The 24,050-nt window shown below is 40.5% G+C and overlaps 1 protein-coding gene across 1 annotated transcript in view; it reads right to left on the bottom strand.

Moving 5' to 3' along the window:
* CNTNAP4 (contactin associated protein family member 4) overlaps positions 1–24,050 on the bottom strand; it is a 268,813-nt gene that overhangs the window by 196,715 nt on the left and 48,048 nt on the right. The window contains exon 2 of the mRNA XM_075277554.1: positions 6,452–6,562. Coding sequence (XP_075133655.1) covers positions 6,452–6,562 — 111 coding nt within the window. The remainder of the gene's footprint in view (positions 1–6,451; positions 6,563–24,050) is intronic.

The raw sequence follows: 24,050 nt of genomic DNA, 5'->3' as shown, positions 1-24,050 counted from the left end.
CACAGTAAGTTTGCAGTGACAGGAACAAGTCTCTTCAAGAGTTGTAATACATAGAGCTGGTAAAAGACCACTGAGTACAATACTCAAAATAGTATACCTTAATATTTAAGAATCTAATTTTGGCTGTGCAATTTTCAGCTACTATATATACTTTTATAAGGACTTTTTATTTATTAAATGGGACAAATATATGCACTATGTTTGTGTTATTTAATTGGTCAGTATGGTGTTACAGTATTTAAGTTCCACGTGGCATCAATATTTGGGAACCATATAGTTGTATTCTCAGGCCTCACTATGGCAGTATTTTAATGAACTTTGTAGTGGTATTATTTAGTGACTCCATAGTATTATTTTTAAATCTGCTTTTTCATAGTACAGTTGTATTATTTAAAGGGTGCATGTCATTAGGGATACTTATCCCCTATCCACAGGGCGAAATGGGAATAAGTATGCTTAAGAGCACAACCCCTTTAAACACTGTATACAGGAATGGTTTATTTACAATGACTGACCATAGAGACATCCATCTCGTAGCACATTGGACCTGTCTTGCCCTTCAAAACTACAGTAATTAATCATGGCATACACAGGTATCATCTATAGTTATCGCAGGACCCATGGCCTTACAGAAACCACTGTACCAAGCAACTTTACTTTTCCTCTAGCAACCTGGACTTTTGACACCTGACAGAATGAGTTCACAAATTCTAACTCTTCCATTAACATTGTGTAATTAAAATCTAGAGTTATATGACCAGACAATAATTTTTTCACTTTTCTGTAACCCAATTATTGTGCTCTTTGTCCCACTAGAGTGTTGTTTTTCAGTGGCACTCTTCTACTGGTAAGGCCCATCCCTGCTATAAAACAAGGAGTTGTGTCATCAGGCAGAAGGTCTAACACGTAAAGATGGGCAAAGCCCTGAAAATTTGCTTTGTCCAGTGTCCGGAAGAGGCATTCCTCCTGTTCAGTTTGGTTCAAATTTGTTCATATAGAGACAGTTGTTTGGCTTTTTTTCTGAGTTATGTCTTTGATCTTGAAGCAAAGCCTTAAACTCTGTCACTTTCTTAGTAAGGTAATATTTCTTGACCAGCCAGCTATCATCCCTGTATCTGCAGTGAATGGTCTCTTACATTTCTCTGTTCCGGTAAAATGCATAGCTTCTGCTCATTGTGGTGCAAAGTATTGACACTGGTCTAGGAGAAAACAAATTGAACATATCTAGTAATGCTGTACCTTATAATAGCCAACATAAAAAGTTTTTTTTTTCATTGGTGAAGAATAAGGCTTTGTAATCTGTTTGCTGAGCAAACGGCCGACTTATCAGTGCGCTACACAATTATTTATTGCCGTCCAATGCTGAAGGCTTTACCATAAACCTCAAGTGCCATTGCACATTATTATATTTTGCTCACTCCTTGAATATTTGTGTTGCTATTTGTAAAGGAAAAAAATGACTGAAATACAGTATAATGTATAATGTATGTAATTGCATGTATAAACAAACAAAAAAAAAAACAATAAAAAAAACCCTATTTACACTGGTTTACACAAATGAAAGATTGAAGAGAGGTTTTACAGAAAAAAAAGACAAAGAATTGCTTAATAGCCTTATAAAGTAAAGGGTCTACCTTGCATAAGGCTAATACATATACATACATGCTCGAGCATGATGCTAAAGGGAGCAGACCTTTATTGGGTTATTTCACTGAAATTCTGTCTTCCTAACTACATCAGGGAAGACAGGCTTGCACATTCCAGTGAGCGCCCTCTATTGGTTTGCAACACTGAGGCAGCAGCTGACTTCCTAATTATATCATGGAAGACAGATTTGCATTATCTTCCCATGGTCCCTTGCACAGTGGAGTGCTAAAGGCTTAATAAGTCTCCACACACCTATATGGTGGTCTCTCCCTAAGGAGTGACAATATCCCCTTAACCCTTACAAATCTGAGTACAACTATGTTGGTTACAGGTAGAAATGGGCAAACCTGTTTAGTTTTGGTCCCAACTGAAAGTGTTATTGTTATACCATGGATTCTTTCCAAATCCCAAAATATAATATTCAGGTGAATAGGAAAGGTGCAGTATTTCAGTATCAGCGAATTACCAGGCAGATGTCTGGTGAGTTAATCGCATAGCCATGGACTGAATATCACATAACCATGGACCGTATATCACATGACCATGGACAGTACATCACATAACCATGGACTGTATATCACATAACCATGGACTGTATATCACATGATCATGGACTGTATATCACATGACCATGGACTGTACATCACATAACCATGGATTGAATATCACATAACCATGAACTGTATATCACATGATCATGGACTGTATTTCACATAACCATGGACTGTATATCACATGACCATGGATTGAATATTACATGACCATGGTCTGATTTTTACCCACTGGGAGTAAGCAGATAATATTTGTCTCTCAATATTGGTCTGAAAGTGGACAACGCCTTTAATGATCTCTGGTAAAGTAGTAATAGAGGATGAATGCCAATGTCTAGGAATTTGAACAACGTCAATTCAGGGGATTATTTTTTTTAAATTCAAAAGACCAATAGTGATCCAGCGACCAAATATGCATTAAATTAAAACTTTTGTTTATTAGTCCATTTGTTTAAAATTTCTTTAGAAAACCAGTGAAAAAATATAAAACGGACACAGCACTTACATGAAAAAAACTGTTTCGGATTACATGGAACAATGGACACACGATGCTTTAACCGCCTACGCGTTTCAGGGTCAGAGCCCCTTCCTCGCCATGAGGAAGGGGCTCTGACCCTGAAACGCGTAGGCGGTTAAAGCATCGTGTGTCCATTGTTCCATGTAATCCGAAACAGTTTTTTTCATGTAAGTGTTGTGTCCGTTTTATATTTTTTCACTGGTTTTCTAAAGAAATTTTAAACAAATGGACTAATAAACAAAAGTTTTAATTTAATGCATATTTGGTCGCTGGATCACTATTGGTCTTTTGAATTTAGTATTGGTACCTGCACCGGCAGGATTATATAGTTTTCCGTGCACCATATTAGCAGGACAAAAGTATGTAGTCTGCACTAGGACCATAACAAAACCGTAGGGCTGAGACACATATTTTTTCTTTCACACATTTATTTTTTTTATGTGACAATGTCCCAACCTGTCCATACATACATCTAACCTGGAATAAAAGCTATAATCCAGTTGACTGATATTGTCAGCTATTGTCAGGGATTACACTACTTGCACTATGTACCACACATTTCAGCAGTTCTGTTCTCATGCTTTCCATATTTCATATTTTTAATTCTGGTATCTGAATCCTCATTGTTTTTGGACAGATCGTATTTATTTGTGCAATATGTAAAGCTTCTGCCCTATGCTATTTATTTTCTAAACTCATTAAATGCCAATTACCTTGATATCACAATCTAACATCTGAGTTGATCACGAATTTAAAATAAAATCCAATATTTCATTGAAGCATCAGTTATGAATAATACATTACTTATTCTAAGAAATCACCAGCTGACAATGAACAGTAAGACCACATAATATACAATCAACTTTCTCAATAAAAACTGGATTATCAATGCTCATGGGTGATTGTCAGATAAATAAGACAATTTGATCTATACAGAGCTGGGTGCATAGTTGGCCTGTTCAAAAGAATGTGAATATAACTTAAAGTAGAAATTCTGCTTATGAGCCATTCTCAACATACCTAGGTCCATCGTGAAAGCATCCTCTTATATTTATAGTCACAATCAGATGACTAGTGAATCGAAAGGGATCATTTATGAGATGTTTTTCTGATAAAAGCTTTCCATATCCAGCTACTATAAATATCATATGCAAAGGTTGTCAAACATTTCTGTAATAGAATTTATTACCCCTTATACCTTCCTTTAGTAGAAGACAGGCTCTAAAGTTCTCAGTAGCAATGCTGTAACAAAGCATAACCAGGGAGAGTCCATCCTTATACACTATGTATTGGAAGTACGCACAGGTATAACAGTTGCCAAAGGCAGGGGGAACCCATATCAAATAGCTGTATGTCCAATTTTATACCACCTACAACAGTGGTTCTGGTGTCGTAAGAAATCTGAGATCATAGTTCTAGCTTTAAAAATATAGAGATATCACTAAAGACACAGTCTGATATAAAAATACCATACACCGAGCAACTGGGGATGCAACACGTGGATCTGAAGATAGATCCAATGGCTATGGGATACTTATCCCGTAGTCAACGGATGTGATTACAGCAGCAGCGACCTCAACTATCCACTGGGGGATAGTGTGGAAAATTGATATAAAGACCACAGCAACAACCTCTCCATCACCGGGTTAGTTGTGTCACAAAAAAGTACTGCACTAGATCCGTCTTGAAGGAAAATAAAAACACTTTATTGAAGAACACACAAAACTTTACACACAACGCTTGTCAGAGCGTTTCGGGGAATGGCACCCCTTTCTCAATTGATATATATTGAGAAACAACCAACAGGGTCCTACAATAAAACATATAGGATCCGTCTAAATTATTTTTACGATAACAAATTCCTGTTGGTATAGTATAGTCTTACATGACTTTGATGAACAGGAGATGGTATGGTGTAACATGTCATTCTATTCATTTCTGATGGATTCACACAAGCAAATATAGTTTCATTTAAATATTCCCCATAATTATTGGCCATTGAAAAAAGACTATATGCCATGCTTGACGGTATAAAAATATATATACACGTATGCATGAATGGTAACCCCATTGGTGGTGGGGAAAAATGCAGTTTGCAGTCTTTTGCTAGCATGTTGTGATACTGTGTTGAATAAGTTTCTGGAAATCAGTTGCGTTTCCCAACATATAGCTTAAATAAAGACTTCACCCACCTCTCTTCTAAAATTGACATAACTCAATTTTTAGCTTAAAATGATCAGTATTGGCAATCCTTACTATGGAGCTTGTGACTTACTCACTACTGGAAACTGCCTCAGGTGCAACTTTTCTCCATGTGCTTTCTAACTGCTGAACTGGACATTACCCCTATCAGGAATTATTCATGCACTGCACATGCTCCGTGGATAGCACATGGTTATATAGCATTGATCTAGCAAACTTGTCCAGAGAAGAGAAGGAACTGATCATGCTCGTCCTGGATGACAATGAACAATAGAACATATTCAGTGCCATACAGTGGTAGGGAAAGCGGGATTTCATATGTTTTTTTTTTATAGTGGCATATACAACTTGGATAACTACTAGCCATATATTGGTAAATAAATTTATATGCATTACATGCATTAGATGCATGATTAGAGTAATTAGGATTATATATCATATATGGGGATGTTTTCTTTGGTTCATCAGTAGTGAGAGGGGTATGGTTCTGTCGGACTGTTTTTATACTCTCGGACCCCTCTGTGTTGCCCTCCATTGTATGTTATATGTTTTGCATGTGTTTTATTATTATTTTTTCAATAAATATATATTTTTATTTATTTATTCTTTTTTTACTCCTCAATTTTTGTTGTGGTTAAATAAATTTACATGAACTGCGATTATAATTTTGGGAATACCCCATTAAGTGTGGATACACTCGTACATGTATATATAACTGGTATAAAATTAGTATAAGGCTTATTACTTAAAAAATATTTTAAAAGGTCTACACATGGGAGAATTAGCATAACAAAAGTCACCTCTCCTGACCCCCTGCCATTTTAGTTGAAATGTCACCCAGGTCCCTGCTAAATTCCACTTCCTGGTATCTCCTGAAACATGAAATAGTTTGGAAAGCTGGAAAACTCCATCCATTCATTTCCTGGGATACTGAAAATTAGGGAAATCCAATTATTTGAACAAATAGTGGGCATTTTGAAGACAGAATACCTAAATGGCCCAACTCTTACCATTTGTACTTATGATTTTTTCAATTATCTCCCATTTCTCTGACTCTACCCCAATATCCCTCCAAACCTCTCCTTAATGAGCAGGATCTATGTAGCTTATGTTCCCCAGATTGTGGGTCAAGTGTCTTTTTATATATTTTGTGTTAAAATAATAAAATAATTAAACACATAGATTTGGCTGTCTGGGTCAATACATCCTTTCTATACAGCATATCCTTATAGGTTTTGATTTGCTAGAAGAAAGTGAGCCCTACTTTCTACATTGTAAAGCATTTTTATTAATTAAAAACAGTGGGTACCTACTGATCTCAATGATTTATTTCTATACCATTACAGTACAACCAGTTACAATGCTATTCCTTCAATAATATGAACTGATCACAGGGGACTAAATATTAAAATAGAGTATCTTGTGAACAGCGTGTCTCAGGAGACTAAACAAAATCTAACAGCAGTACTGTTACATAGTTCTCCATTTTCTCTGTGTAATGTTAAAAAAAACCAATATAACAGCAAAAACTTACCATCTCTTCTGTTTAACCTAGCAAAGCCTGCATTGTGAGTACTGGAAAGTTCGGATGAACTGGTAAAAGAGGATGGAGGGAGCGATGATGCCAGCTGTCTATCACAATCATCTGTGGAGAGAAAACAGTAATATTCAATTAATTTTGTCCGATTTTATGTTTATTGATAATAGTGTATTGGTATGTTCACAAAGTGTAATTTCAAGAGGAATTGGAGGTATTCTTCCATCTCAAAATACTGTCCAAAAATCATCCAGAATCAGCTTCCCATTGTTCTTAATGGGAAGCGGTTACAGTCAATTCATTTTTTTTTTTTAATGTAGATTATGAGCTCCATATAGGGATCACAATGTAGATTTTTTATTTTTTTTGTTAAATTTAAGTATGTCTTTGTAGAATGGGAGGAAATCCACACAAAAACAGGGAGAACATATAAACTCCTTACAAATGTTGTTCCTGGCAGGCTTCAAACCCAGGACTCCAGTGCTGCAAGGCTGCAATGCTAACCACTGAGCCACCATGATTCCCCTAGACAATTCTTTTCTTAGTGTGCTGAACAATGAAGCATCTTGCCCTATCTTACTGCAGTTTACACATCACCAATGAAACTGTTATGCAAGGTCGTATGCTAGATTAGATCCAGGGCTTTTTTGGAGAGGATTTTGAGGAAGAAAACTTATTAAAAATTCCTCTCCAAATCACGTTGTGTGTATATTCCCTCATTGTATTTAGCTTTGTAGTCTATATATAGCATTTTTTAACTGGCATCACAGAAAAAAGATTTGATCATTCTGCCTATGTATCCTGATATGAAAAACAAAAACAAAACATTTTGCTAATTATAAGATGCGATAAGCTAATCCTTTAATAGTCCCACAGTGGGGAAATTTCAGCATGTTACAGCAGCATAGTAATACAGATACAGGATAATACACAGTAATATATTACAGAAGTAGACACACATATGCTGAGAAGAGAAGATATACTAGGAGTCCATAGCAGCTAAGGAACAGAAGAGAAAGAAGGAAGAATTCATAATCATAATCATTATTAGTTTTCTGTGCGGAGTGATCTTCGTATGGTCTGATGTAGATTATACAGCCTGGTCACGGTTGGAAGGAAGGACCTGCTATAGCGCTCCTTCTCACAATTGGGGTGAAGCAGATGGACAGTGCTGCCAAGTGCTCAAGGTCTCATACATGGGGTGGGATTTGTTCAACCGCATGTAGGTCACCACAGACAGTGTCCTTCTGTCACCCACCACCTGTACTGGGTCCAGGGGGCTCCCCAGGACAGAGCTGGCCCTTCTGATCAGCCTGTCAAGTCTATTTCTGTCCCTGGTTGATATACAGCTCCCCCAGCAGGCCACACCGAAAAAGATGGCTGAGGCAACCACAGAGTTGAAAAAGGCCCTAAGAAGTGGCCCCTGGACTCCGAAGGCCCTCAGCCTCCTGAGCATCTAGAACCTGCTGTGACCCTTTCTGTGCAGCTCCTCCAGGTGATCAGCCCAGTCTAGTTTATTATTGAGGAGCACACCCAGATACTTATAGGAAATTAATTGTTTTTATTTTGTCATAATTTCTGAAGTGAAGAGAGTATTTCCATATGTTAGCCCATACTGCAGATAGATCCTATACGATTAGAAGGGATTTTCAATAAAGGCTGGCAAAGTCAAAGAAAGGCTAAAAGAAAAAAAACACCTGTAACTAGAGAATTCTCCCTTGCTTATTCTGTCTTACCTATCTTTGATTGAAATCATCAGTGCTTAAGGATATCTGGAATTCTCTAAGTACAAGGGATTTGTTGGTATTACACAGAGTGAATATCATTTGATACATTTGTATCTGGCACCTCACTTGTTCAATATCAGCCAAATCAAGTGTAAATACTTTTATATTGTATGACTATGAACAATCTATCTAGACTGTAACTTTTCTGAACTGTAATTTTCTGTTATACCATGCAAACATAATATAACATTTGCTTCTTTGCTGGCACTGTTGTAAGTTTCTACTACCAGAGTACATAACTGAATTCAATTTACCAGTCTAAGACTTTGTTTACATGTCCGCATCCGTTATGAAAGCTTTTCACCGCTCATTTGAGGATGGTGTGCTGCACGAGGTTGATTTGCTGTTCATGTCTGTGAAAGCCAGATCAATTTTATATTTTGAATGTCTCATGAAAAAAACGGATGGCATCGGTGAAAAAAGGATGTGTTTCTGTTGTTTTTTAGAGTTCTACAGTCGGCATAAAGACAATAACATCTGAATAAACACAATGAAATAAATGCGTGTGCTAAGTGGACATGTGAATAAGATCTAAGGATATCTACCACAGAGCCCATAGACACATGACAACATGATACCATCACCTTTGTTACTGGATAGCAAGAAACAGTGAAGGATTTCCAACAGACATCAGGGCTTACACCAGCGTTTGCACTATGTTCAGGGATTGCGTTCATGAAAAATTCAGGGACAAAAGAGCTGTAAGCAAAACCTTTCTCTCCAGATTTTTTGCCCTTTTCAGGTGGAAACTGAGCAGAGACCACACATTCTATGGGTTCCAGAGAGTGGACACCATTATAGTCTATGGGTTCCGCCTAGGTAACCTCTTTTTATGTGGATTAGGTTTCCGTTTGAGGGGTGCCAAGTGGACCCACCGAACAGAAACCCCAACACAGATGTAAACCTAGCCCTAGATGACAACTAACTATTATATAGGCTGTCATTTTGATGTTTGCTACGGAAACCTCCTCTCTATGTTCTTCTGTGTATAACCACTAGTAACCACATTGAAAGAAAAGTTAACCTGAAATATACGATCATCAAAAATCAGTAGTCACATATACTTTATACAATATTTCTAAAGGAAATTAAGTTCTGGTATAGCAGTTCTTGTCAAACAGTTTTGGAAAGTCAAACAGTTTTTATAGCAGGGTACAGAAGCATCAACCTGGCCTTCAAAATTATTTCGACTAAAGTAGATCTATTTTTTTCTCAATCCCAATCTGCCTGCTGTAATCCTTCAAGCAGCCTACCTGCATTAGTTTTTCCATAGAGACTTAAATGAACAACTTCAAATATAACAGGGCTATCATGTTGTTGAATGTATGTACTGACATCTGTCATTCCTGATACAAATCACTTGCAAGATGTGCAGACCAAGTGAACTTAACAGATGTTGAGTATCTCTCTGGGTGTTGTAAGTCAATCTGGTTATACTTTATCATGAGCTCTAAACATGATCATATTTTAATCATAAAAATGATAGCTGGTGATTCATTATACAAAACTGGGGGCGATACAACCAAATTAAGGTGATATAAAATGTAAATGGTCCTCTATGGAATTACAAATTAATTACTAAGGTCACATTACACAAGGCAAATAATAAAATGCAGAAATGTTTATAAAGTTTAATCGCATATCTTATGATTTTTTCTTGCTTTTTAGACGGCTGTCATACGGTTTCATAATAAAATTCGTATAAAATATTCCTACAAGGCATAAAAATATTTTAGAATATATTTTTTGGATTTTCATGAACAGTTCAATGTCTTTTTATTTAGCAAAATCTTGCTTTTTTCTTGATCTTGTGTTAGTTTATATATTTCTTCTGCTGGATGACCATGGGAACAGACTGTAATTTATATCACAGTCCATTGTTGGACGTATGAGCAGACAACTTGGATAGAACTAAACGTTGAGTAGAAAATAAAAGCTGCAGTGTCATTGGATCTCCATGTACTGAACCTCTGTCATTTGTACTGCGTAGATCAGTGTCCTTGTTACTGTAATCAAAGGATTCTATTATATATTATTTATTTCTCACAGCAGGATCTTAAATGGCTTGTCCACTTTTAGGCCAAAATTTAAATTCAGACACAAATGTTATAGTTTGTATATTGAAAAGCTTTACATTTTTCCAATATACTTTCTGTATCAATTCCTCGCAGTTTTCTAGATCTCTTCTTCTAACAGTCATTCTGCAACTAGTTAGTGGATGAAATTCTGACCATGGACATGTGATATGCAGTCCATGGTCATGTGATGAACACACAGATGCACAGCTTGTTATAGTCACAGCGCAGTCATCAGATATCTGCCTGGTAACGAGCTTGTAAGTCGATGGCTGGTCAGGTAATGGAGGGGGTGTACATCTCATTCAGACTACTAAGGTGGGTGAGATGAGAAAACTCCAGAAAGAACATTTCTCAGCAGATAACTATTGTCTGCTGAGGGTTATTTCAGAGTTCCAGTTACTGGACTGGATTTTTAGGAGTAGCAGGTAGGTTGGTAGTGGGACCTGTCATTCCACCCCCCTCCAGTCCACACTTTGGGGATGTTCCAGCAGCGACTCAGCTGCAGAGAGTCTCCTCGTCAAGGAGGCTGAAGAAGTCAGCTCCAGCAGCAGACTATGGCAGAGCTTGGCTCGAGAGCCAAAGAAAGAGGTGATATTTTTGGAGCTGTGTCCTAAATGATTCTACTGTCTTTTGATTTCTGTTATTCTAGTTGAGGTAACCTATTCTATGTTTAGTTAGAGCCTAGCCAGGCAGGTATTTATTTTTGTATGGTTTCCTTTTGTTGCTGCACTATATTTTTGAGTGAAAATAAAACTCTACCCTTGTTTGGACTAAAGAAACTGGACTTTTGTGTCTATGCCACCCTACCTAGCAACCCCAGACCCTGACAAGCTGTACACCTGTGTGCCATCACATGACCATGGACTGTATATCACTTGACCATGAACTAATTTTTAACCACCAGAACTAAGAAGAATGAATGACAGCAAGCAGAGATCTAGAAAACTGCAAAGAATTCATACAGAAGGTATATTGTAAAATTGTACAAATTTTCATTTTACAAACAATAGCATTTTTCTCTCATTATTAGTCTGGAAGTGGACACCCCTTTAAGGACTGTAGTAATTCAAGATTTACCCTAGTACACTCAAGTTACTGGGACATATTGGGACTGTAAGTGAATGAATCTTCAAACCATTTCAATAAAAGGAAAATGTTTGTTTTGGTACCGTGTTAGCCAGTGGTTATAAAATATAAAAAACAAAAAAAACTTTGCAAGTCTTCAGTAGGTGATACCTTTTTTAATGGCTAACTCATAATGATGACAGAATATGACGTTTCGAAGCTTTCCTCTGAGCTTCTTCTTCAGATATAACAGTTATATCTGAAGAAGAAGCTCAGAGGAAAGCTTCGAAACGTCATATTCTGTCATCATTATGAGTTAGCCATTAAAAAAGGTATCACCTACTGAAGACTTGCAAAGTTTTTTTTGTTTTTTATATTTTATAACCATTTCAATGTTCATTATTTCACATTCCACGATTAATTACAAGGAAAGTAGGGAGGTGACAAGGAATATATGTAGTCCCAATGAAGGTATTTATAACAAAGGCAAGAAACCTAGCAAATAAAGAGGTAAAAGAAACTCTAACGACAGAAATAGATAACCAATGTAGTAAACCAGGCTAGATGAGAGCCTTGACTGGGTAACAAAATATATGAAGTTGTTAGAAAGGATTAAAAAAATAAATAAAAAGGGGCAAATGTAGATTTTGTGTTTTAACAAATCAACTGACAGCAGTGCTGAAGGATAACATTGGGTAGGGCTATAACAGTGTGAAGCCTTCATGGATATGTATCCATAGAGCAGACAAAAATGTTAAATTACAAATAGGAGTTTGTTATAAGTCACCCAACATAGTTGAGCAGGTTAAGGATGAGATGCTGTAACAAATAGAATAGGCAGCTATTATATTTGGGTCCTTATTATGAGGAGTGTTAACTATCTTGACTATAATTGGGACATAGAGTCCAATGCTTGTGCTAAAATGTATTTGTCATCCACAATTGGTTAATAAAACAAAGGAGGAGGTTATTTGCTGGAATATTCCATTAGATATTTCAAATGGGGATCCAAAAACTTCAAAAAGTACATTTCAGTTAACCAAATGAAGAGTGAAGCCTGGTAAATTGTTATTATGCCTCAGTGAAAAGGGATACTGAAGATAACAGAGAAGTTTAAGGATATATCACATGACTCATGTAGTAAGTGTATATGTTCTGGTAACAACATGTCTAGAAATAAAAGGAAATTATATGGCTAACACTAAAGGGTGAGGATTCTGAAAAAGTATTCAAGACTTAAAATGATCTTGCTTATTTTGATTAAAAGTAAGCTAAGCGACAGTACTCATTGTCTATCAGAGTATAAAATGTATAAAAAGTAAATTAGTGTATAAAAGAACAAAACCCTAAGCTCTTAATGTAATGAAACTATAAATCCCTTGTAACACCACATCTTGGATATAAGTTTTTAGTTCTGGGCTCCATACTCTAAAAACAATATTAGAAAGTTAGAGTGGTTTAAATGTGAAAATGCCTGTTTGGCTTCAGCCCAGGTGTGGGTCATAGGCTCATTATTCGCTTGTTCATGTGACTGTTAGTAAGCCACAGGTATAGTTAGCTTATTATTACTGTTGAGTTAGTAGCTCAGACGAGCAGGATTTTGTTTCACTGTTTATTATCTGGGACGGAAGGTATCAATGAACTTCCTACTATCTATTACATTGGGTATATGTCTAAGTTATGAATTCAATTTCATGGCAACTACTAGTGGACTATTAGAGAGACATAAAGGAAGTGCTCTATCTTAGATGCTGGAAAACAAGGGGCCCATAACTGTACTTGCACAGGGGCCCTCAAGTGTCTGTGTCCACCCTGGTAATTGGCATCTACTTCTAGATGAATGCTGTTAGGATAATAGGTTGGATTTCATGGACTCGTGTCTTTTTCAACCTTATTGACTGTTTAACTAAGTTGCTCAATATGAACATTAGACTAAGCATTTTTATTCCACGGTAGACATATCCGAGAAGATAAAGGCTGGCACTGTATATGATTCAGACTCTCACATGCCATTTCAAACTTAACCACATACTGTTTATTCATGTATTGGTAAGAGACACTATCTTTTGAGAGGCTGCGAGTTTACAGTCAAAAGGTGCTAAAATATAACAAGGAAATAAATATGCAGTTCCCCATCGCTAGTCTGTCTGATGCTTCCACATCAATGATTTACCATGGAAAGCTGTGACACTATAATGACAGATATCTGGTATTGCTATGCTCAGAAAAAATAGACAATTAAATTGTAGGTTCAGTTTCTCTATTTGAAAAGCTACATTAGAGTACAAAAAAAATCACCTTGAGAAAATACATTTTTTTCCTTTATGTTTCAATTTTCTATTAAATAGATATGTTTTAGTAACAGGTGACATTTGTTACTACTTATTACTAGAGATGAGCGAGTAGTATTTGATCAAGTAGGTATTCGAACAAATACTACAGTGAAATTTGCAGTAAAGATTTGATTCAGAACCAGCGTTGATTTGCCCAATGCTATACAGTGTATAGTATTCAGCAAATAAATGCTGGTTCTGCAGCAGGCTCTTCTTTGCTAGTCGGGAGAGCTGGCAACTTGCGGTTATGCGGGAGCTGACTTTTTCTCATAGGAATGCATTGACTAGCATTGATTGACCGAATGCTATACAGTGTACAGCATTCGGCCAGTCAATGCTGGTTCTGCCGGAGGCTCATCTGTGAGGAGGTAGAGTTTAAGATCGGATCACAGCAGTCTCCATTGTAGTCCGATCTTAGACTCCGCCTCCTCACAGACAAGCCTCTGGCAGAACCAGTGTTGACTGGCTGAATGCTGTACACTGTATAGCATTCGGTCAATCAACGCTAGTCAATGCATTGCTATGAGAAAAAGTCCGTTCCCACATAAACGCAAGCTGCCAGCTCTCCCGACTAGCAAGGATGAACTTGTTGGTCAATGTTGGTTCTGCAGGACAAGTAAGGGCCGGTTCACATTAGCGCTTGCCTCCCGTCCGGAAGGGGTCCACAGGAGGACCCCCCTAAACGGAGGTTAAAGTGCACAGACCCCATAGACTATAAAGACCTCCTAAACACTCTCCTCCTGCTACTCATGGACTTGGTGACTCTCCATTAGTCAAATAGTGGTTTCTCCTGAAAAGAGTATTCTTTCCATTGACTATAATTGGATTTGATATTCGATCAAGTAGTCAAATATTGAAGCTCTACTAGAAACGAATATTGAATGTTGAATATTTCACTACTCGCTCATCTCTACTTATTACCAATGAACTGATTTTTCACAGTATAAGAGAGGTGCCACACAATGTTCTGAATGTACTTATAACTGTGTTCAGTTCTGAGGCCACCGGTGCTTTTGTTCCAGGCTATTTATCATTACTGACTATGAAGTTTTGCTGCTACCACGCGGTTTGTAATGTGAAATAGCCTAAAATGAATTGTGTTTGCACTTGTGACCCCAGCACTGACTAATAGGATAACTACATACAGAACTCTGTGTGAGATCACTCTTGGAGTAGTTAGCCATAGAAAACCGAGGCCACACTTAGCATTTGGTAAAAATGCAGTGGGAAAGTAGTAAAAAAACATTGATGGATTAAACGTGAGTCATGTGACATGCAGGATCTCCTTCTTGCATTATGACACCGTTTCAGGCTAACTTTATATATCCAGGCACCATCTGCACGTTAAAGGACACGACTGGTGACGGCTCATACAGTTTTATATATGTGTAACGACAGTCACCTCTATTACAAAATTGTCTGAATACTGTATAAGCAATGCCGCCCCTGCTAAATCTTGTGTCACCCCCTCTATCTCATAGATTGTAAGCTCTTGCGAGCAGGGCCCTCAGTCCCATTGTGTGAAATGATTTTCTTTGTAATGTATCTTTCTGTCTGTATTTGAACCCTACAAATTGTACAGTGCTGCGGAATATGTTGGTGCTATATAAATAAAATGTATTATTATTATTTTACATGATATGCTTGTTTGAAAGAATCTGTGAATGGAATAAATGGCATTTTAATTTTTTATCTGCTGATTCACATGTAGTTACACTATCAAAGGCATCCTGCTTCCACAGATAGGAATCAGTGTGGAGAACAAGGGCAAAGGTTGGAGTGATTTGGTGTGATCCTCTGTGGTTTATGGTCTAATGTGAATAGTAACCTATGCTCTCAGATGTTATAGTTGCGCCTGGATTTGAACTTAGAATCTATTTGTAGCTATGTCAGTGTTTTATTACTAATCTTTTTGCCTTTTGAAACAACTCTCTAACAAATTTGAACTTATTCCACTTGGACCTTGAGCAAAGTAGCTAAAAGTGTGTTCAGTGATGTTCATTGAAATTGCAGAAAGTCCACAGAGGTTTCCTCTGAGGACTTTCTGCTTCCATTACACCTATAGGGAAACTTCTGGTGCTTCTGTAGGTATAATTGACATGCTGCAGTTGCCAAAACCGAAACGTTTTTGGAAATCATAGTATGTCTACTGTACATATGTTTCCACAGTGCTGTCAACCTGCCGTGCAATACACCACGTTTTTTTCTGCGACATTTCCACGATGGCCAAACCACAGCATTTATGCCATGTGGGGCTCTGACCTCAAAAACAAAAATCTCCAGTTGATTTCAAGTTTCTACTGGTTGAAAAGGAGTTGCATTTACTCACAGCTCTCACTTGAGGCAGTATGCAGGGGAACATGTGCAGGACAAGTGTTCAGGGAAAGAGGAAAGATTTCTTATTCTCCTGTTCCTATCAGTGAACAGTAGGGGGAGACAGAAATCAACTTTCCAGTTAACCCCTTAGATGCTGCAGTCAATGCTGACCACAGCCCCTGAGTGGTTTTACAGAAAAAAGTAAAAATAGAAGAAAAAAAAATTTTGTTAATGAAAAGAAATTTCAACACACAATTGTTATCGCAACATTTGTAATAAGTTCATCTTCCAAAATAAAATAAGTATGCCATTTATTCTACATGATCAATGCAATAAATCATATAAATAAATGTCAGATGCCAAAATCAATGTTTCCTGTTCATCTCTCCTCTCAAAAACGAAATGTAATAAGTGATCAAAAAGGATATAAGCTATCACAGGATATAAGATATTGTAAAGCTGCATAGAAATAAATTATAAAAAGTTATGAAAGATGCAATGCAGAGAGGAATAAAATCTTACTGATGTAAGGCTAAAATGTGTTATATTGCTAAAGGGTTAAGATGCACAATATGGCACCAGAGTGTTGCGTTCACTGTTTAACACACTACTGTTGTCAAGCTTATTCAGTAGAGATACTACTATTGTACTGGATTTAACTATGTACTTAAATGGCTTTTCTTTCATGATTAAAACACTTCAGTAAATAATATTTCTAGTTTAAAAAAATACATATTTTATGAGTTATGATCATTAGAATCCAGCCAAATGGATTCTGGTAGAAGTTTAATATACTGTAAGCACACACGGAACCTATTTGCTATACATTACTTCAGGACTATAATACATGTCTACAAACACAGTGCAGTCATGAGTCATGAGAAATGACTTTGCTATTGTGATTTTCTACCTTGGGACATAAAGCTGCTCCATATCAGAAAAAGACTGATATATCCAGTAATGTAGGCACAAAAGATTCTGGTGAACAAAGCTTACCATCTATTGTCCTTAAAGCTTGAAACACAGGGAAGATAAATGGCATGTTTAGAATCTGAAGGCACATACACTAGAGAGATGAATAGTCATCCCCGTTAAATTTGTCAATGACAAAATCATGCGGTAAGACTCCAAGGAGTTATATCTGTGTGAACAAAATAAAGTTCCAAGTGATCCCTTTTAAAACAAAGCGTAGCTTCTTTCACACTGAATTATCGCTGTACATTTACTAAATGTATCTGAAAAGTTTATAGCACATATGTTATACATACTTGTAAGCTCCCATTATACCAATGGACACAGAAAGTGTTCTTTTAACCTACAGTACATGCATATGAAATATTGCAGTAGATTGATGAGAAACCAGTAAAAGTACAGTATATGTCTGAGGTTGATCATTTCCTAACTCTAAAGACAGATAACATTTACTGAAATATTTGCTTTTTTCTATAATTCCTCAGTTTACAGATAATTTCATATACAATTTTTGGAGAAAAAAAAGTCACAAAGCCATCCCTTTGGAATTAATTTGTGGTTTTGACTTCTGACGTTTGTGCTGTTTTTTCCAAAAATTATATATGAAATTATTCATAAAGTAAGGGGAAAAAATTAATATACAACCCCCCCCCCTCCAAAAAAAACAAACAAAAAAAAACAAGCATGATCCTTTAAAAGGTCACAGTTACTATCATCCTCCCCACAGGCTAACAGTTTTCCATAAATGCTATTGTTAGATGATTATATTTATTATATTTTGCATATGAATGATCATTTTAATGCAAATACCCCTTGGTGCAGGGAAGATGAGAGACAAGAACAGGACCTATAGAGATCTAAGGCCAGAATGTCAGTTTGTTTATATCATGATAGACTGGGATGCATCAGCAAATCTAAGAATTTAAGCTACCATTTAACTATAGAAGATCATGGAAGCCAAGATTGCGAAGTGTACAGATAGAGAAGAAGGGCCATTGTCACGTGATACCTACATATTCAAAAAACACTATTTTTCCTCCATGTAATTGTTTAGCAATCCACAGTTTCATCCAAAGATTGACACAAGCCGATTGTACAGAAGCCATTAGGAAAGTCAAGTAATGACGTGAAAATTCAATCGAGTCCTCAGAATGTTAGCAATAACAAAAATGGTGAATGTGCCTGCTTATTGAATGTTCTCCAAACTAAAATGTAGAATGTAAATTATTACAGTCTATTGGTAGAGATGAGCGAACACTAAAATGTTCGAGGTTCGAAATTCGATTCGAACAGCCGCTCAATGTTCGTGTGTTCGAACGGGTTTCGAACCCCATTATAGTCTATGGGGAACAGATACTCGTTAAGGGGGAAACCCAAATCCGTGTCTGGAGGGTCACCAAGTCCACTATGACACTCCAGGAAATGATGCCAACACCTCTGGAATGACACTGGGACAGCAGGGGAAGCATGTCTGGGGGCATCTAACACACCAAAGACCCTCTATTACCCCAACATCACTGCCTAACAACTACACACTTTCCACATTCAAAAAAACCTCTATCAAAGTGGGAAAATACCTGGAAACCTTCTTTACTCCCCAAATGGATGGACACAAACCCCAATTTAAGCTCAACAAACAGTAACAACCACCCCTTTAAATCACGTTCCCCATGACAACCACAAATGTAATAGGCAATGGGAATTCCAAAAGCCCTCACCCTTAACTGTCATTTTGAGTGTGTGTGTGTGTGTGTGTGATGTGGTAAGACCTTCCAAAATTCACTTTTCTAGCCCTTAACATGAGCCCTTCCAAACAAAGTTACAGGACCTTAAGCTGAGCTACCAGCAGAGATTGAGGCCCTTGGCATGAGTAGAGCCTTGCACCAGCAGTGTTTTTGGCACTTAGGGTGAGTTGAGCCTTGTACCAGCGTGTGTCCCTTAACATCAGGCGGGCCCTAAGTTCTGCGCTTTGCACAAAAGTTCCACATTAACTAGGCTGAATGGTACAAAGATTAGTAGGCCCGAGAACCAGGAACAGGTCTTGCAATGGCTGTCGGATAACGCTTAAAGCACATTGTCCACCAGCCAGTCAGCCTCTACCTCCTCTTACCCAACAGTCTTGTCCTCCTTCCACCCAAAATTCCCAATCTTCCCAGAACAATAACCCCAACTGTCCCTGCTCCCCAGAGCTGATCTCCCTTCCTTTGACTGTACCGCAACCTGCCCCTCCATTTCGCGATTCCACGGACCTAACAGACGAGTATCTGTGTCCAGATGCTCAAACACTAGAGTCTCCTCCATTCCATCTCCGGTCGATTTGGTGGCGGATGACCAGCAACCCACTCTCATCGACGACGATGAGACGCAGTTGCTGTCAGGGAAGCCAGTTGACATGCGCATTGTGCAGGAGGAGGAGGCGAGACAGGAGTTGGAAGAGGAGGTGGTGGACGACGAGGACACCGACCCCACCTGGACAAGGCGGATGTCAAGCTGGGAAAGTAGTGTGGATGTTGAGGCAGGTGCAGCACCAAAAAGGGTAGCTAGAGGCAGAGACGTGTCCAGAGGCAGAGGTCAGCTGCTTTGCCGAAGCCAGGCCAGACCCGGAATGTCCGAAGATGTTCCCTTTTGTACCCAGCCCAGAAAAACTCCCCCATCGAGGGCACGTTTCTTGAAGGTGTAGAGTTTTTTCAAGGAATGCGCCGAGGACAGATATAGTGTCGTCTACACAATTTGCCTCTCGAAATCGAGTAGGGGCCCTGAGAAGAGCAACCTGTCCACCACTTCAATGCACCGTCATTTGGAATCCAAGCAATGGAATCAGTGGCAGGCAGCAACGGCAGGACAAACGTCGCCCGCCGTTCATGCCACTGCCTCTGCTCACAGTGCTGGCGATGCACTCCAGAGGACGAGCCAGGACATCACTTCATCTGCCTCTGCCACTTTGTTGACTTCTCCCTCATCCTCCCCTGTTTCTGTCTTATCTCCTTCTCCTGCACCATCAAAGGCACCATCAGGCGCTTCTTTACAACAACCCACCATCTCTCAGACATTGGAGCGCCGGCAGAAATACACCGCTAACCACCCACCCACGCAAGCCTAGAACGCCAACATCGCTAAACTGCTGGCCCAGGAGAGGTTGGCGTTCCGGCTTGTTGAAACTCCCGCCTTCCCGGACCTGATGGCAACTGTGGCACCTCACTATGCCGTCCCTAGCCGTCTCAACTTCTCCCAGTGTGGCGTCCCCGCCTTGCACCAGCACGTGTTACTCAACATCAGGTGGGCCCTTAGTTCCGCGCTTTGCTGCAAGGTCCACTTGACCACCGACACTTGGACAAGCGCCTGTGGTCAGGGATGCTGCTTATCTTTAAGGACAGGCAGGGTGAATGTGGTGGAGTCTGGTCCCGGGGTGCAAACTGGGGTGGCCTATCTCCTCTCCCAGGCCAAAATTCATGGCAGGAGGGGAGACGTCAGCAGGCTGGGCTGAAGCTCATCAGCTTGGGAGACGGACAGCACACTGCCTCTGAGGTCAGGGATGCCATCCTGGATGAGATGGCAATTTGTTTATCCCCGCTGCCCCTGGGGCCAGGCTTTTTTGTCTTGTTGGAGGGCTCTGGAGCTTGCCAGCCTCCAACACGTTCCATGCCTGGCCCACGTGTTCAATGTAGTGGTGCAATGATTTTTAAAAACATACCCCAAATTAGCTGAGCTAAGGGTGAAAGTGCGGCACTTGGACACCCACTTTCCCAAGTCTACAGTACCTGGAGCTAGCCGCAATACACTCCAGCAAGGCCTACATCTGCCTGAAGCACCTACTGTTGTGCGAGGTCACCACACGCTCTAACCCTAGATACCGTATGTTCAGCAGGGTGTGTGAGCAGCAGAGACCTTTGATGGAGTACCAGCTACAAAACCCAAGGGTTCCTCAGAGTCAGCTCCCTCACTTTCTGCACCATGAGTTTCCATGGGTGGCAGACTTATGGCTAGAGGCACAGGCATGGATAGGGGTGATGTGTAGGGGCAAAAGCAGTGTGGATGTGGAGGCAAGCTAAGCAGCAAAAACTGGGGGTACAAGCAGCCGGTGGCATCATCACTGACAAGCACAGCTGTCTGTCAGCTGACAGGCTGACTTTCACCAAAATGAACAGACAATGGATAGACTCATCATATACATGTCAGTTACATGACAAATTTAGTGCAATTTGCAAGTCCAAGATGGGTTGGAGATCTGCGGAGAGGAATCTCACCACCTCTTGCGGGTGCCATCACTTGGAAGGCAAGCCCTGGGCTCAGTGGGTGAGAGCAAGCGCAGGATAATCGTCGTTTGGCCTGGCGGCCACTGCCTCTCCCACTGTTGACAGGGCTGGCGCTGCAGTCCAGACCAGCAGCCAGGACACCTCCACATCTGCCTCTGACACTTTGGGGAGTTCACCCTTATCTCACCTTTTCCTGCCATTTCTCCTTTTGCCCGCGCCATCATGCGCCTCTTCCCAGCAACTCCCCATCTCCCAAGCCTTTCATTTCATGCTAAAGTACAGCGCAACCCACCCACATGCCCAAGGCTTCAACGGCCTCATCTCAAGAAATCTGGCCCAGGAGATGTTGGAATCCCGGCTGGGGGACACTCTGCCCTGTGCCGTCCACACCAGCACTTTCCCCCAAACATGAGGCGGTCCCTAAATTCAGCGCTTAGCCCTAAAGTTCCATGTGACCAGTTACGAATGGACAAGTGCATGCGGACAGGGACGCTACCTTTCAATTTGGGCACAGTGGTTGAATGTAGTTGAGGCGTGGACCGGGTCGCAAAATGTGGTGGCCTGACTTGTCTCCCCACACAACATTCCTGGGAGGAGGGCTGAAACACCACCCTCCTCCGCTGTTAAATTGACCCCAGCTACGAGCTGGAAACGCTGCAACACTGGTGTGGGGAGACGTCAGCGGGCCGTGCTGAAGCTCATCAGCTTGGGGGCCAGACAGCACAAAGCCTACAAAGTGAGTCATGCCATCCTCGATGAGACGGCAATGTGGTTTTTGCCACTGCACCTGGGCCCAGGCATGTTGTCATGTGTGATAATGGCCGTAACCTGGGATTGGCACTGTAGCTTGGCAGCCTGCAACATATTCCATGCCTGGGCCACGTTTTTAACTCATTGCTGCTAATCATTTTAAAAAGGTACCCCAATGTTCCTGAGCTACTGGTGAAAGTGTGGAGCTTGTGCGGATAGTTTTTAAAGTCTATAGTTGCCGCTGCTAGCCTCTATGCACTCCTACAACGCCTGTACCTGCTGGAACAACGGCTGTTGTGCGACGTCTCCACACTGCTGGCACTAAACATATCATATGTTGAGCAGAGTGTGTGAGCAGCACAGACCTTTGATGTAGTTCCAACTCCAAAACCCTCGGGTTCGTCAAAGTCAACTCCCTCAGTTGCTCAACCATGAGTGGCCATGGGTGGCAGACTTATGTGAAATCCCATCCCATCCATTGCACTGGACACGAAACATTAGCATGCGCTCAGCACAACTTCGGATATGGCAGCTGCGTTAAGCAGGGTGCAGGGTACAACACAGACCAGGCCCGAGCACCAGGAACAGGTGTTAGAAATACTGCAGCATCCGCCATTTCCTTCCAATTTTGGGGTTTTGGACCCGTCACCGACTTGTCTGGACCTAAGTGGGGATCATGAGATACAGTTGCCATCAGGGCAAGCTGTGGTCATGTGCGGTTTGCAGTAAGGGGCCAGTGCGCAATTGGAAGAGGAGTTGGTGGATGACGAGGCCACCGACCCCACATGGACAGGGGTGATGTCTAGGGGCTAAAGCAGTGTAGATGTAGAGGGAAGCTAAATCAACAAAAAACCTGGGTAGAAGCAAAGGCATAAACTGGGGTGATGTTTAGGGGCTAAAGCAGTGTAGATGTGGAGGGAAGCTAATTCAACAAAAAAAAAACAGGGTAGAAGCAAAGGCATAAACTGGGGTGATGCTTAGGGGCTAAAGCAGTGTAGATGTGGAGGGAAGCTAATTCAACAAAAAAAACAGGGTAGAAACAAAGGCATAAACTGGGGTGATGTTTAGGGGTGAAAGCAGTGTAGATTTGGAGGGAAGCTAAGCAGCAAAAACAGTGGGTAGAAGCAAAGGCATGCAAAACTCTACCCTGTTGGAAGACTTATTCCTAGGTCTGGAACACGTTAATGGCCCCCCTGGACAAATTACTGCCACTCAGGGGCCTAGTGTCACCAGGAGGGACAAGTATAGGCGCATGTTGTGGGAATACCTGGCCGACACCAGCTCTGTCCTCTCCGATCCCTCTGTGCTCTACAGCCTACACTTATTTTCTCATCTTTTTTTCTGCACTGCACATCTCTTGCCTGCTTCCTTTGGGATCTTACAAGTGGTGGTCCACTTCCAAAGATGGTAATTTCACTAGACAGTGTAACGGGAGTAGCTGAGGGATCGCTGTCTTAACCACTTTTTAGCACAAAATTAACTTCCAAAGCCAAATATGGTGCAAGTATATGATGCAAGGACACCTACACTCCTATCTCTGACACATTGGGGAGTTCACCCTCATGCGCCCTTTTGGCCTGCACCATCATGCGCCTCTTCCCAGCCACTCCACATTTCCCAAGCTTTTCATTGCAGGCAGAAGTACAACACAACCCACCCCCATGCCCAAGCCTTTAACAGCCTCATAGATAAACTGCTGGCCCTGGAGATGTTGGTGTTTGTTTATGCTTCTGGAGACCCAGGCCTTCCGTCAGCAGATGGCAGCTGGGGCACCTCCCTATGCTGGGCCTAGCCGTTACTACTTCTCTTGGTGTGCTGGTCCCTGCCTTGCGCCTGCATGTGTCCCATAACATCAGTCGGGCCCAGAGCTCTGCGCTTTGCTGCAAGGTCCACTTGACCACCGACACATGGACAAGCGCCTGTGGTCAGGGATGCTGCAGTGCTTATCTTTAATGACAGGCAGGGTGAATGTGGTGGAGTCTGTTCCCCGGGTGCAAACTGGGGTGGCCTATCTCCTCTCCCAGGCCAAAATTCATGGCAGG

The sequence above is a fragment of the Leptodactylus fuscus genome, chromosome 1 (assembly GCF_031893055.1).
Source record: "Leptodactylus fuscus isolate aLepFus1 chromosome 1, aLepFus1.hap2, whole genome shotgun sequence".
NCBI classification, from domain to species: Eukaryota; Metazoa; Chordata; class Amphibia; order Anura; family Leptodactylidae; genus Leptodactylus; species Leptodactylus fuscus.
The sequence above is the reverse complement of the archived record's forward strand: the minus strand, read 5'-3'. Positions and strand labels throughout refer to the sequence as shown.